Source organism: Rutilus rutilus, assembly GCF_951802725.1.
Source record: "Rutilus rutilus genome assembly, chromosome: 7".
NCBI classification, from domain to species: Eukaryota; Metazoa; Chordata; class Actinopteri; order Cypriniformes; family Leuciscidae; genus Rutilus; species Rutilus rutilus.
The window spans coordinates 35,115,220-35,131,087 of NC_140221.1; the positions used below are offsets into that span (position 1 = coordinate 35,115,220).

General features: G+C 35.9%; 2 protein-coding genes across 3 annotated transcripts; one reads left to right on the forward strand and one right to left on the reverse strand.

The window, feature by feature from the left end:
* Positions 1–164: 164 nt before the first annotated feature.
* kat5a (K(lysine) acetyltransferase 5a) lies at positions 165–5,197 on the reverse strand. The gene is made up of 15 exons (XM_084413306.1): positions 5,124–5,197; positions 4,946–5,012; positions 4,726–4,794; positions 4,434–4,570; positions 4,213–4,281; positions 3,423–3,596; positions 3,176–3,256; positions 2,783–2,845; positions 2,291–2,539; positions 1,913–2,002; positions 1,654–1,794; positions 1,036–1,129; positions 758–917; positions 590–671; positions 165–483 (listed from the first exon to the last, which is right to left on the reverse strand). The coding sequence occupies exons 1-15, from the start codon at positions 5,136–5,138 to the stop codon at positions 349–351; spliced, it is 1,626 nt and encodes a 541-aa protein (XP_084269432.1). The 5' UTR covers positions 5,139–5,197; the 3' UTR covers positions 165–348.
* A 1,752-nt stretch (positions 5,198–6,949) lies between these two features.
* Positions 6,950–15,747, forward strand: fam76b (family with sequence similarity 76 member B). 2 transcript variants are annotated; one of them, XM_084415471.1, is made up of 10 exons: positions 6,950–7,433; positions 8,988–9,052; positions 9,165–9,219; positions 9,330–9,485; positions 10,979–11,160; positions 12,308–12,358; positions 12,505–12,567; positions 12,673–12,808; positions 13,243–13,344; positions 14,952–15,747. In XM_084415471.1, exons 1-10 carry the CDS (start codon positions 7,347–7,349, stop codon positions 15,039–15,041), a joined length of 987 nt encoding a protein of 328 aa, XP_084271597.1. In that variant the 5' UTR covers positions 6,950–7,346; the 3' UTR covers positions 15,042–15,747. The 2 variants fall into 2 exon arrangements, with proteins under 2 accessions (XP_084271597.1, XP_084271598.1); XM_084415472.1 differs by having other exon boundaries at positions 12,676–12,808.
* The last annotated feature ends 121 nt before the right edge of the window (positions 15,748–15,868 follow it).

Below are 15,868 nucleotides of genomic sequence, written 5' to 3' on the forward strand. Positions count from 1 at the left end.
TAAGAAAATATATATTGCTATACCATTTGTCATGTAGCACATGCTTTTAAACTATAGCAAATGTGAGAAAACATGGAGTTAAAACCCACTAAAAGGTTTTTAATCACTCATGTCATACATGTTCCCAGTTTGCATTTGGCAAGTAAAATCAACTCCCCAAACAGTACAAAGAGACTGTTTATTTACACATTATCACATTCAGTTACATTTTTTAAATGACTCCATATCTGTAGAGAAGTTATTTTTATAAAAACCATGAAAGTACATAAATACAAGTTTATTTACAGTATTTATGTTGGTTTGAATTCCTGTGTGTCTGTGAGCTAGTGGCCCTGCTCTCTCTGTCCTTCACCACTTCCCCCTCTTGCTCCAGTCTTTAGGAGTGAAATGCAAGCATTTGGGATCAATGCGGAGGTGGCGTTTCTGCATAGCACGCTCGTGGCCTTCCACTATGTCCTCGGACAAGGTGAGGATATATTGACCCTGTGAGGGAAGAGAGCAAAATCAATCACCCTGAAAGACCCCTTCAGTATCTGAATTAGCAAAGAATATAGCTAATTACTCCTTTTCATTGGAAGTGATTTCTTACCTTATAATAATTGATGAGGTTGAGGTATTGAAGAGTTGATATCACGTCCTCTTTCTTGACACTCGTGATCTCGCTAATTTCACTAAGAACAACAAAAGCGAGAACACTGCTAGAAATTTGTGCCTACAAAGTATTTCTTTAGTACAACACAAAGAGTTGGGCACATACTTGATGGTGATCTGTGGCCGTTCTCCATTCTCTGATTTGAGGTCCATGAGTATCTCCAGAATGGTCTGGGACCAGTATGAGCGGTAGGAGAGCAGGCCCAAATCGGACAGAGGTTTCTCTGGGGTACCTGTCTTTCCTTCCACCTTTGAGAGCTCATAACCTTGGAAGCAGAGATGTGAAACAGGGGCTATGACATTTAGCGCTTATTATATTTCACAAATAAAATTGAGGCATAAAATATTGACAGAAAATTAAGCAAAAATCTTCAAATTACTCACTGAACTCAATTAGTAGTTTTCCATAGCCTCTTCTCTGATAAGGTGGTAACGTCAGAATACAGGCCACATTATAGTCTTCTGTTGATTCTTTCTCCTTTAATAAGAGAGTAAAAAAGACATTAAAGTCATCATGAAACAGAAGTTACGATAGTCTTTTCTTCCTTATTGTGATGTATATTCGAGTGAAACAGCTTCTCGAACAAGACCAAATGTAGGCAGAGACTTGATTTTGTCCATCTGGAGTGGTTTGCTATTGCTGTGATGTCATGTTAATGACAGGTTGTCAGACCAGTAAACACGTCATCAGAGAAGAGAAGAGAAGTCATTGCAAGAGGGAGGGAAAGTTATTTTGATTAAAGAGGGCACATTCATTTTAAAATAAATAATCACGTGCCAGATAAATCATTTATATTACATTCTTCAAAATTCCATAAAAAAAACAAGAATTATCCATTTAGATTTTAATGGTGAATTTAAATAGTGGCCTCAAAGTGTATTTGGTCACTTTATATTAGAGAATATCAAAACAAGAGGAATTAATTTGAAATAAATATAGCACAAGTGAATGTTTGAAGAATTAAAAAGCAAACAACAGATGCCAGCAGAGAGGGAATATACCTTTGAGAAGTAGCCAACTATATGGAAACCCTTTGAGTCATACTCCGTCATAACATAGAAGAGGAAAGGATCCGTGTCGTAGTACAGGGTCTTGTGGTCCAGGAAGCATTTGGCCAATAAACACAAATTTTGGGAATATGCCTGTGCAGCAAAAAAAGAATCACAGATTTAAAAGACCATCAAGAGACCACATAGATGTACAGTACATACTGCAACAGTGCACAGGACATTATTAGTGGAAGGGAAAAAAAATACACACCTTGTTTTTCCTGCCATCTATTTCAAAAAAGGAGATGGTTCCTTTGCGGTAGATCTCATTTCCTGGAGGATGCCGAAGGTTGCATTTTGTCTGTATAGGTTACAGGGGGAGTAATCGTATATTAAATGTAGTGAAAATTATACTAAAGGCATGTAAAACTATATAATAAAAGCTATTTAAAGACATGGTCATATTTATTATTGTCCAGTGAAATTTAGTGGGTCATTTCAATAGGAATCCTCCATGCTAATGAGAGTTTCGCATGAGGGCGGAAATGTTCAACAGAAAGCTGAAGCCACTGACAATGGACTTTTTATTGCCCGTGAAATTTCACCAATGTGACCGCACCTTAAGCTTAAGTCTTGAAACTACTCTTACCAGGTGTCTTTGAAGACATTTGAGGCTCTTGAGGTATTTGAGACAGAATTCACAGAGGTAGAGAATGGGCAGAGAGGTGAGCTCCTGGGAGTATGGAGAGAAGTACCAAGGCTTCAGCCTGTGCCGGCCCAGCTCTATACAGTTTATGTTTTTCATTCGCGTCACGATGTCATCATGACTGCGGTCTGACACCAAACTACCGGTCATGCGCGGGGCAGATGGGATTCCATCTGAACTGTCCTGAGAGTCCTGAGATCAGAGAGTAGTGTTAGGGAGAATTACATCAATAACATGAATGTCTTTCATATTTAAAAATGTTTGTGGGCTTTATGTAAACGGTTTTGTTTTTCATTGTTATTAATGTCAGGGTTTCCTGATTTCCTTTATAGTGATAAATATATACTGCATTTACAGAATCCATTGTATCAAGAAACATCTGCCTCCATTCTGGCAAGGCACTCAACAAAGCAAAGGGAAGTAAATGAGCCAGACCTCTCCTGGCAGCAAATAGACGGTGGAGCAGCGGGGACTGTTATTCTGGAACACCTTTACCATCTAGAAAAACACAAGGGGTTGCAATAATTTAGGACACTTTAGAGGAGTAAGGTAGTTGATGGAGCAGAAAGAGTTATATTTATTTGGAAAACATTTGATGGATTTGGTTTTGATTGGAAATCAGGTACAGACTTGCTATCTCATTGGTAGTCAGTGTTGGTTTTTTGCATAGCACAGAATTTGTATAACATAATAAACATTAAGTTCCTTCATGAGAAATAAAGGAAATGTGAAGTGCCTAACAATCTAATTCCTAACATCTTACAGCAACATGTTCTTGCCAAATAACAATAAAATGTGTGATGTTTAATTTTAAGCTGCAGGACTTACCTCATCTGTCCCTCCACAATTTTTTCTTTTTCTCCCAGGCTGAGGAGGAATGAGATGACGCTGAATGGACATTGTGCCATTCTTCCAGGTGGAAGAAGCAGAGGAAATAAAGAAAGGTTTGATTGTTAAATGATATTCAAAAATGATTTTATACTTACAACTTAATAATAATAACAAGGATTATTATTACTGTTGTTTTGCAAGAAGAGACACACTGGTCTTAAATAGTCTTAAAGTAATTTCTTACTGTTGTTAGAGAGGTGAGTGGTTCATGCTCCTCTCTGGATTTGATGCTGAAAGGGGAATCTCTAATTGTTGGATATACAGAGGCCTGACTCGCCTCTGCTGAACCAGGAAGTGAAGGCACTGGAGTCGCTGCGGTCACTTGCGTTGCCAAAGAGACTGACTCTGCTTTCCTTTTCTGTAAGATCAAACAGAAACGAGTGTTACTTTTTAATCTTTAAAAGGCACTAAAATCCATCATATATAACAACATAACCATTAGTGAAGACCTGCCACTTACCTCATGAAAATAACTAAGGAGTAATAAGTAATGAGAATGACTAATGAGGTCTGGATGCATTGAGAGCTTTTCCATAAAGATTGCAAAATTAATAGATTTGCTTTCAAATAAATAATAAAACATCTTATTTGAAGGGATAGTTCACCCGGTCATTAATTATTCACCCTCATGTTATTCCAAACCTGTAAGATGGGTGAACTATCCATTTAATTCCCTGTGCAACAAATATTAACAACGTATCGGCTATCTGAAATGTGCGTTTCAAAGTTTCAATCTCATGTAATGCCTTTAACAATGCTACCATTATTGTGGGATAAATATCTTTAAATTATGTCACACAAAAGGTTCTGCAATCTGCAGTTGAAATTGAGATGAGGCAAAAACTGCTTCCCTCACACTGTTTGGAAAGTGTATAATGAGTTTATTCAAACTAGTCTTTAATTCAGCCCATTCGCCGTAAACTCTTGTAGGACAGATTGATCAGTAAAATACAATGGGCAGGGTTCGTCTGTACCGGTGTGGGGAGGGTTTTGCCTCTTGAAGGAGCTGAAGCAGACTGACCGTGGAGATCTAGACTCTTCTTCTAAATTTAAACAGAAAGTAACAAGATGGTAAATGGACTGAAAAGCATGCAAATTTGAACAAAAACTGTGAATGTTATATCTTTTTATCATTGATGTGGTGGAGTTTTGTTTCTACATTTAGTGTCACTGGGTACAAAGTAGATTCTCTTACCACGTCTCTCTCTGGGGAGCTCGGCCGAGACCCAGGCAGGCCATTCTTCATGGGAGTCTTCGCCTCCTTCTTGGGAAACTGGAGCTTTTTCATGTCCAGTCGGTCTGGAGTAACCCATTCGTCCAGGCGCTTATTGACTAACAACAAACAACAACAACAAATTTAGTTGAGTTTTTTCTTTCCAATTAATGGCTAAATAAATGGAATCATGCATTATATAAACATTAACACTGTAGGAAAGAAATTAGGTAAGTGACCAAAGTATTTAGTCCGGCTGATAGTTAATACTCACAGTCAATATAGTGGACATAGTAAAGCTTTCTCCCAGGGATGTCTTTGACACTGAGAATTTCAGCCAAAGCTATGAAGAGACAAAATTATCAATTACTTTTGGATAAGCAAGCAGTTGTATCCTTAAATATACGTATATACTGCTATTTACGTGTAGCGAGTTTTGCGCTTGCGACAAATGTTGTTTACATTCTATCCGCAGCTGTCAGGCTGATACTTACGCCATTCGTCTTCATTTTCTTGATTTTTTCGCAGCACAGGCAGTCGACAGCCCTCAGTGATCTCACCCTAAGAGGACATAACGCATTTATGAATCACATCGACCAACAAAGACAGGACAAATGTTATTTAAATCGCGGATAAAACAACATAAAAACCAACGGTCTGTCCATTACTCACCGAGTGATCCGCCATCTTTTTATCTGGCGCACAGAATTGTGCGTTATAATAAAACGCCAGTCGCGTTTATTTTGCATCGAGTGACGCGCTGAACCATAATAGATAATAAAGGTTTTATTCACATGAGGAAAAAGAGTGTAGAAAAAAAACACATAAGAACCAAATACACAATAACCTACTAAAGATTACATTTACATGAAATTCATAACGTTTAAAAAGTTTCATGTGCATGCAATCTTTAGTATTTTGTATTTGGTTCTTTTGTGTGTGTGTGTGTGTGTGTGTGTGTGTGTGTGTGTGTGTGTGTGTGTGTGTGTGTATATAAAAGAACAAGTTTATATCTTTAGTTGAAATATCTATATATGAAGAGATTAGATGCAAAAGCCTCTAAGTGCCATCTGAAATTTTCTTCTAGAATGATCATTTTTATCAAGCTTGTATATTTAAGTTCAATAATTTCACTTAAATGGCGATGCATATTAATTGTCATTTAAGTGAAATTACTTAACTTAAATATACAAGCTTTATAAAAAATGATCATTCTAGAAGAAAATTTCAGATGGCACTTAGAGGCTTTTGCATTTGAACTCTTCATATTTAAATCTATATCTATCACAAATAGTTTGGATGTACCAGCTTCATGTATATAGAGCCTAAAAGTTTCAGTAAATTGCATACTAATGCACAATGAGCAGAACACAGAGCAAAATGCAATACTTGTGAACACTGTGGTTAATAATAGTTCAGGATAAATAAGTGAGTAGCCTATAGTAATGTTTGGGTTTCTGTAACATTTTTGTACATTTGCACCTTCTATTTTTCTTGTTTATCTTCTGTGCTCTCTACAGCTGTAAAATTGAGATTATTCTTCTGGAAATCCCTAATGATCATATAAAATATTCCTTAAATGCCCCTACTGTAATTCCAATAAAATAAACAATTATTTAATTATTTTTATAATACAACTGGGTTCTCTCTATTCCTGAAGGGGGATGTATTGCTTCTAATATACACCGTTCTGTTATGGTTTGCTCTAGAGAGAAAACTAAATTTTTCTGTCTGAGACAATTTTACAGTCGTATTCTTTCCTGTTTCACTTTTTTAGATGCTTTATTTGAATATTCAGTTTATGAGCATTAGAGGTATGAAAATTAGAACATAACAATAATTAAGAACAACACTAATAGAGAGAATAAAGAAAACATGAGTAAACAATACCATAGCTCAAAGCAGAAAAAGACAGAAACTAAAAAAAGAAAAAGAAAAGTAAAGAGGAGGGCATTACACAAATGAATAAAAAAATTACACATTGAATACAGTAAAAAGTTCGTATAGGCCGTGTTCTGAGAGCTTTTTTGTTAAGGGAAAGTGAAATTGAAAGTAGGCCTAAATAATGTTTTATCTCTTGTAAGAATACTAAAAAAATAGGTTTACAATTCGAAAATGTACATTTATGAATATAAAATCTACATAGAAAGAGAATTAGGTTTATTATAAAGCAGGCATTCGGATCCGCTTCAAACAAAAACCTTGAGATAAACAGATTAACATCTCTCCAGAGCTGAAAAGTATAGTTGCACGACCAAAACAAATGAAGAAGAGTTTCAGTGTCATTCTGACAAAAGGAGCATTTAGTGTCAAAATCAGATCCGAGAATTTTCTTCAGAAAATTGTTGACTCTTTTTTGACACTCGCTGTATAAGAAAGGGTGATATTTTTACATCACTAACACGTCACAAAACACATTGCGTAGTTCTTTAAAGGGGTGGGACGAGGTCTTTGATTGGTGCTTATATTTTAAAACCACTCTTCCCGCCCATTGGCGCAGGCTCCCGATTGGCTGTTGAGTCTTTCCTTTGTAGTCACAGGTCGCATCCGGTTCGTGCGTCGACGGAGATACAAAAAGGAGAAAGCAAAAATTCTCGCTAGGAGCCGAAATACCGAGCTATGAAATCAGGGTTTTAGTTATTCTTTTTGTGTATGACCATATTTTAGTTTATATTTAGGTCTTAGTCATGAGTATAAGCCATTGATGTTTTTATAGTAGTATTCGCAGAGCAGTTTTACATGGTTGGATCCATTTTATTTATCGGGATTAGTTGCCGTTTTAATTGGGATTGAATCTTCTCAGGTCTCACCTCGTCTCATGTGTTAAAGGTCGTCCTCGCGTAAGTGTAGTTATATTTTAACAGAAGCGGTAATTGTGTGTTTGTGGGGTTGGTGATGGCCACATCGGCCCTGTACGCCTGCACCAAGTGTAACCAGCGGTTCCCGTTCGAGGAGTTGTCGCAGGGCCAGCAGCTCTGCAAGGTGAGAGCACACATGCACGGAACTTTACTGTTAACATGCGCTTTAAGAGTCTCGGGGAAAAGTGTGTGTACTGTCTGTGTTTGTTCAGAGAGTAATTTAAGTGTTAATTGTGAACGGCAGAAGCCTCCAGACATTGTTAAAGCTAAAACACCACTGATGTACTAACCTATTTATGTGTTTCAATTATGTTTTCACACTTGAGTCCTCTTTAAAAGAACCTCTTGAAGTGGACTAAACGATGAACCAAGTGGGGGGGAAAAACAGTTCGACGACTCGGATCCTCTTTTGGTCCACTTATGTAGTAATGGGGTCTCAAACCTCTTTGTGTTCTTACTGTGATTTTTTGGATATAAGTTAGTCACATTTAATGCGCGATGCCTGACCCTATACACTTTACCCTAACATTTTATTCAATTCACTTACATTGCGACCCCAAGCTTTTATCTATTTTTATTTATTAATATGTTAAACAACATTTCTAAAATTCTGTTGAGTTAGATTTACTTTGAACATAATATTGAAACATATCTTTGGCACAAAAATATACATTTTGTTGCAGTACTAAATCCATATTCTTGCTCTATATCACACCTCCACCCGTATACATCCAGTTTATTTTGAGTTGTTTTCTTTAAATCGTGTTTTTATTTATGGCATAAGGCAATGGTGACATCAGCACATAAATATTCACGATTCTACTTTGCTAATAATGCATAAATGTGTTAGAAACAGATGGCGGCACACGATCACTGATTTCATAGTATACATTTTAAACGTTTTAAATTATTATGATTGTTTTTATAATTTAACAATTGTCCTAATGTCTAGTATTGATGCAATATTTTAATGCTTTTTTTCCCTTCAATTTAAAATAGTAGGCTACTGTCAGTGATTGCATTCATTCTAAATATCTATATATATATATATATATATATATATATATATATATATATATATATATATATATATATATATATATATAAAGTACATAACCAGTAATGTACTTAAATAAATCTACTGGAGAAATCGGGCATTATGAGAACTAGCAAGTATTCACTCCATACATTATTGAACATACATTGTTATTTATTACATACAGTATTTTAATAATAATATAAAACAAACAAGACGTTCTCACAGCTGCGTCTCTCTCACAGAATTTGGAAGTGATTGGAATAAGAATGACCTAGACAAGTGTATTTTGGGAAATTATTAATTTGGAGAGATCTGTCAGCAGAAGCAGCCCTGATGAATTGCCGATTTGTATGGAGGCATTTGTTGACCAAACTAAAGTGTCCCAAGATGATGTCTGTTTGGTTCGCTTTAAAAGGGTCTGATATTGTTTGGAGTATTCGCATATGGGCCAAAAATCCAGCGATCTATGCTCAGACCCCTGAAAAGGACCAAGTGTGAAAACGCCTTAAGATGCAGTCATACAATACATCAGATTGTAATATGAATCATTCATGAATGAACACAACACTGCCATTGTTAGTTTTTTATGTGGCCTATACACCTATATATTAAAGCACATTGGATGTTTTTTCCTCCCAGGAGTGTCGGATCGCGCACCCTATAGTAAAATGCACCTTCTGCCGGTCAGAATTTCAGCAGGAGAGGTGAGACACTCATATACACAATCAGGGTGGGAAACTAAGTCTTTGCTCACCAATGTCTGCTAAACATGTATCATCCTATCTGCGCTAATGGAAGATCTTTCCTTTTTCTCAGCAAAACCAACACTATCTGTAAGAAATGTGCACAGAATGTCAAACAGTTTGGAACGGTAAGTTCATGTGAGAGTATAAATGTTTAAATTACTGGAAATCCCCAGATGAATGCACTAACACATCTTTTCCTCTTTTTTTTTCTTTTTTTTTTTTCTTTTTTTTCCAGCCGAAGCCATGTCAGTACTGTAACATCATTGCTGCATTCATTGGGACCAAATGTCAGCGCTGCACCAACTCTGAAAAGAAGTACGGCCCTCCACAGACCTGCGAACAGTGCAAGCAGCAGTGTGCCTTCGACAGGAAGGATGAGGGAAGGAGAAAGGTGACCAATCACATGCACATAGTCTTATTACTCATCCACACTCTGGCTGTGTTCTCCTGACTGCATGTGTGTGATGTGATTCATCGTGCTCTGACAGATTGAATGGTTACTGTTTTCAGATTTCAGCACATTGAAAGCTCAATCATGTCTGTTATTAATTACTGAGCAAGTTGTACAAAACTGCTGTTGGTTTATGCACAAAACAGAACTGAATCATTAAATCCCATTCCTTCCAACAATGTTAACAACTGATCACCCAAATTTACTTACTTATGATCAGCAGTGTATTGCATTCTTCATGATGCATACAGTAGTGACCAAAAGTGATATCCGACCTAGAAAAATGTTGATCTTCACCCTTTATTCAAATACTATTAAAAATTAGTTAAAGATTTTGCAAAAATATTGCGTAGTTGTGCTTGTAGTCAATTGTTTTTTTATGATAATGCAATGAAGCATGCCAAATGGTGCAGACATAATTTTTGGCCAGGCTGGCATCCAGAAACAATTATGACTGCATGCAAAAACGAGAGAACTAACTAAATAATGCATAGTAAAATAAAATTTGTAGTTTGGTCTTTTTTTGCCAAATTATTTTGTCAGCTAAGTACCTTAACCAAGTTTAGTGCTTTGTTCTTCCCTCATATTTAAGATATAAAATATTTTCCTCATATTTTAATGGTTTAATCGAACTTGTTGGGTCACTAAAAAAAATATCCACTCTGGTCATCATTTTTGGCCCCTACTGTAGATGTGGAAACATTTGCCGTTATGTCTTTAAGCTAGTGTCATTTTTGTTTGAAGGTCAACTTGTTTGAAAACATAATTTATTATTTTTGCAAATACTTTTGGTGATACTGGTGGTGCAGAAAAATAGACTTTACTTTTAAAACATTCAAACCATGTAAATGTTATTTTATGGCCGTGAATACATCTTGAATTTGATTGTAGCCCACAGCTGCAGTTTTGACTTTATGCAAGCAACCGAGACAGCGCTGTTTTTTACATTTAACAATATTCTTTCTGGATATTCTGTTCGAAATAACATTGCTGAAAATATTAGTTAAACCCTAAGCTGAACTGCTGCAGCACTTTTTTTTTATCATTAAATATTAAGAAGTATCAAGTTTAATTTTTTTTAACATCAAAGGTGTTTATGCGTCATGGCAAAATGCAAACCGAGTGTACAGCATGTGTAATAAGAGTGCACAGTGTTGTTTACTAAAACTATTAAAAAATGGTGTTCATTTAAATAAATAAAATTATGAATATTAAATGGAAAACAACCTAGACATATTGCCTTGGAAAGTACTAAAACTGAAGTAAAAAGAGATTTAAAGCTAAATAGAAATGTTAAAATTGCACTACAAAATTATTAAAACTGAATATGAAAACTGAAAATATAAAAATAAAAGTATAATAAATGTTCTATTATATAAATAATACTAAAATAACACTGGACACACTTGATGCCGAATTCTTTCTTTCTGCAGGTGGATGGGAAGCTCTTATGTTGGCTTTGCACACTGTCATATCGTCGTGTTCTACAAAAAACAAAAGAGCAGCGGAAAGGCCTTGGCTCTTCCCATTCCAACTCTTCTTCCCTCAGTGAGAAGGAACATCAGAGACACCATCATCATCATCAGCACCACAGACACGGAAGTTCACATCACAAGTAAGTTTGAATGATATAATACAAATACAAGCAACCGAAGCGCATGAGCACTAGGGGTGTAACAGTTCAAATGACTCACGGTTCGGTTTGTATCACGGTTTCAGTATAGTTCGGTATGTGCTATGTTAATGAGAAAAGGACTACTTTTTAGCAAAAAGACTTAAGCGAACTTGATTTCACACAAGAGCGCGCAAATTTTCTTTCATGTCTTCTTGCGTTTGAACGTTTAAATTGGCAAGGCTTAAAAACACGCATAAATTATGTTTATGGTCAATGCGGTGCTCGCGCTGACAGACACAACTGAAGCACGCGCACAGATCCTGCCTCACATGTATGCGATCTTGTATTCAATTCTCTTTCACAGCTACACACACACACAATTGTCACACACAAAAATGCAGTATTCAATTCAGTATACTGTGAAGTATTCAATGTAAACGGAGTCTGTTGTGTCATACTACACGAACGAAAACAAATGGGAGAAAATCGGATGTGTAACTACATCCGTGCATTCATTCTTAAAGGGACAGCCGCCCTAATAAATTGTTGCCATCCGTTTCATTAATGTTAATTACTTTTGACTGAATCACTTTTTTATGCTTATTATGAATCAATTTACATTTAATTCATACAGTGAAAACTATACAGTGTTTTATTTTTACGTTGGATTATTTAATTTCGGTTGTGTTTCTTACTACGTTTAATAAACCTATGCAACTGCACCTGAAAAACTTTTTAGTATTTTAAAATTTCATTTGTATATTTTTCTATTATATTTTTCCTATTGTTTGTAATTTGCTTCTTTGTTCCTATTTTTAATATCAAAAATAAAATTGCCTGCCTTGCTTTATTACAGAAAACTGTGTGTAATGATTGTAGTCAGCTTAAAGGGTATTTTTTATAATATTGTGTTGACTAAAATGGGAAGAAAAACTAAATAAATTTCAAGGTTCACATTTAATTCAGTTTTTTATTTTTTTTCTAGTCCTATTAAACTGTCTACCGCAGTCAATTTAGAAAAGTAACATAAAACGGTAAACTACCATCAAAATGCTCATATTGAATTCAAATTGAATATAATCGCGAGGTCCCAAAAGATTCCCACCCCTATTGCTTATTGAAAATGCTGTCACTGTGTGTGTTACAGAATGAGTGGTACTTTAAGTCCAGAGCAGGATCAGGGGCTGTGGAAGCAGAGGTGAGACATGTCTCTTTTACATGCGCACACAAGGCATGTTGTTTCTATTCGGCTGTAGTTTAATATTCAGGATGGTCAGTGTCTCTTTGTCCATGCTGTGGGATTGTGTTGAGATGGATTGACTCTAATTTGCTTCTCTTATGTAGCATCCAGAAGGAAACACCAAAGAAAAAACCCAAACTAGAGACAAAGCCATCCAATGGAGACAGGTAATTCTCATTGCAATTGCCCCTTTATTTGTCGGTTTCCTCGGTGTGGACAGGCTGACACAATCTTTCTTTCAATGCCAAACATTTCTTTTTCTTTCCCTCCAGTAGTTCAATCACTCAGTCAATGGATTCTGGAGGCACGGATAACTTCATCTTGATTAGCCAGCTGAAAGAGGAAGTGATGTCATTGAAGCGCATGCTCCAGCAGAGAGACCAGACCATTCTTGAGAAAGACAGGAAGGTAACTTGTGATGCCACTTCCTGACTTGCGCACAACATTCACATGGAGTCAGTGTTGTAGCTCTAGCTCTTCCAAGTTACAGTATGACTCACTGAATCAGTATCATATACAGTTCTCTTTTATATATATATATGACAAACTCTAAAATGAGATACAGAAACATTATTAGACTCTTTCTGAGTTTCATCCTGCTGTCTGTGATCAGCCGCCCACATCACAGTCCTTTTGCTGCCGGAGATGATAATTATGCTGAATGGTTAAGCTGTTACTAGAAGTCTATAAGTGAAGATATAAAAATTGTATTGATGTAGATTTGGGTGTGACTGTGGTGTATTTCTTTGAGTTGCAATACAATAAATTCCAATTGAACTTCCTATGCAGTGTTGTCAATACAGTTTGCAAAGAAGATTTTCTGAATTTGTTTACCGTTTCAGCTGACAGAGCTGAAGGCAGACTTTCAGTATCAGGAGTCAAATATGCGGGTGAAGATGAACAACATGGAGAAAGCACACAAAGAGGCCATGGAGCAACAACAGGTCACTTACACTGTACACACTCTCCAATACTCAAATCACCACATCAGCAGACGTCAAAATTTGCACAGTACCTCCTATGGATCAATAGTTCATTTTTATATTAATAACAAATGGCAAAGAGAATGGGATCTATATACTATGAACAAACTTCATGAAATTAGCCCCAATGTTGGAAGAAATTTCTATCAAATCTCAAACCGATGGGACCAGATTGTTTATACCCATTGCAGAGTAGGCCATTCCAGGATGACACAAGATTTAATACTAGAAGAAGATCCACCAACATTTTCTTTGTGTCAAAACTCTTTATCATTGAAGCATGTTTTATTAGATTGTGCTGGTTTTAAACCAGTGAGAAACCCTTTTCATTGTTAACTCTTCTGAAGAAATTAAAATAGTAAAAACCTGAAATATTTTTACCATACATTTTTCTCACCATGAAAATAGCCACAGAAGCTGACATTAAAAACAAACTCAAATCACCACACATACTTATCAATGAATTTAACTGGTAACAGGAATTGTCATTATCAGTCAGTATTGTCATTGTTAAAACTGTGGAAATTGTGTCAGTTTTTTGATGAGCACTTCGAAAGAAGTCCTTTATGCTCACCAAAGCTGAATTAATAAGAAATACAGTAAAACAGTAATATTGTGAATATTCTTTTCCAATTTAAATTTATTCCTGTGAAGGCAAAGCTGAATTTTCAGCATCATTACTCTACATATTAGTGTCACATGATCCTTCAGAAATCATTTTATGCTGATTTGGTGATCAAGTAACATTTCTTATTATTATCAATGTTGAAAACAGTTGTGCTGCTTAATATTTTTGTGAAAACCATGATTTATTTTTTATTTTTCGATGAATAGAAAGTTGATTTAAAAAAAAAAAAAAAAAAAAAATTATTGCATTATTGCAAAATATATTGCATCCTTGCTGAATTAAAGGGTTAGTTCACCCAAAAATGAAAATTCTGTCAGTAATTACTCACCCTTATGTTGTTCCAACCCCGTAAGACTTTTGTTCATCTTCGGAACACAAATTAAGATATTTTTGATGAAATCTGAGAGCTGGCTCACTCCTCCATAGACTTCTAGGTGACCGAAACTTGCTGGCCCAGAAAAGTTATTAAAGAGATCGTTAATATAGTCCAAGTGACTACAGTGGCTCAATCTTAAGTATATCAAGCGACGAGAATACTTTTTGTGTGCAAAAACAAACAAAAATAACGACTTTATTCCACTATTCATTTCCTTCTAGCTGGGCTAGTTAAAACGAGTTAGTTCACGTAGTATTCTCGTCGCTTGATATACTTAAGATTGAGAATCTAACTTTTCTGGGCCAGCAAGTTTCGGTCACCTAGAAGTCTATGGAGGAGTGAGCCAGCTCTCAGATTTAATCAAAAATATCTTAATTTGTGTTCCGAAGATGAACGAAGGTCTTACGGGGTTGGAACAACATGAGGGTGAGTATTTACTGACAGAATTTTCATTTTTGGGTGAACTAACCCTTTAAAGTATATTTTTCTTTAAAAAAAAAAAAAAAACTTTTTAATTGTGTGTATGTATAATTCACTAACTGTGGATTCGTGTTTGTCTCTCAGGGGAAGAACAGAGAATTGTTGAAACAGGTTGCTGCACTCTCGAAAGGCAAGAAGTTTGACCGCAGCAGTAGCTCACTGCTGTTACCATAGCAATGACCTCACGCCATTACAATGACCCCTTTCCCTGATGTGTCATTACTGTGAGGAAGCTTCACCCTCCATTGCTCACAGGTTCTCTGTGTGTTGTGTTTTATTATTCTGATGATGTCACATATGCAAAAATCGCAATTATTATAATAATTTTTTGTTTGTTTTTCTTTGGCTGTTCTCAGCGGTTTTAGTAATCATACATATTTACAAAACAGACAGAACTGTATAGAGCCATTTCAGGAGCCCTGGCTGATCACAGCCTCAGATCTCATATGCAAAACATTTCTGAATTTCTGAAAACAGACTGACAGGAAGCAGAAAATGCTGTCACAAATAAATGGAATGTTATGAATTGAACTTGTGTCTGATATAATGAACAGTTTTTATAGATGCTCAATTCATCTCTCTCTTTCTCTCTCTCTCTCTCTCTCTCACTCTCACACACGGAAAAGACTGTATTATTGCATGTCTTACTGCCTGGTCAACTGTGTGGTTTTGTATGTTAATTAATCACTGTTTTGTTTGGCTTCGTATTAGTGATATTTCAGAGGTGAATTTTGCAGGCCTGTATGAGATGCTGCTGTTTTAGTGAGTGAGCCTCTCTTATGTCCCTCCATGCATTTGCATCTTTTTACTGTCAGACACTTTTGTACTTTTTTTTTCTGCAACAGACGTTTCAGGAATATTAAAGCTAGTAAAAACCTCAGTTTGTGTGCGTATCCTTATCTATGCATTAAAATTGTTGAAAGTGTGCAAGATTATTATAGTTGTGCATTTTAAAAGTCTTATAAATACTATTCCATGTGTACTCTCAGTTTAGTTTTGTT

Excerpts from the sequence above, each read along its gene's own strand:
- fam76b (XM_084415471.1), top strand. The coding sequence starts at position 7,347 with ATGGCCACATCGGCCCTGTACGCCTGCACCAAGTGTAACCAGCGGTTC. Across the intron at positions 9,220-9,329 it reads ATGTCAAACAGTTTGGAACG|CCGAAGCCATGTCAGTACTG; the intron begins GTAAGTTCATGT and ends TTTTTTTTCCAG. Across the intron at positions 12,568-12,672 it reads AAGCCATCCAATGGAGACAG|TAGTTCAATCACTCAGTCAA; the intron begins GTAATTCTCATT and ends CTTTCCCTCCAG.
- kat5a (XM_084413306.1), bottom strand. Across the intron at positions 3,597-4,212 it reads GCAAAACCCTCCCCACACCG|AAAAGGAAAGCAGAGTCAGT; the intron begins GTACAGACGAAC and ends TTGATCTTACAG. Across the intron at positions 1,130-1,653 it reads TAGTTGGCTACTTCTCAAAG|GAGAAAGAATCAACAGAAGA; the intron begins GTATATTCCCTC and ends CTCTTATTAAAG.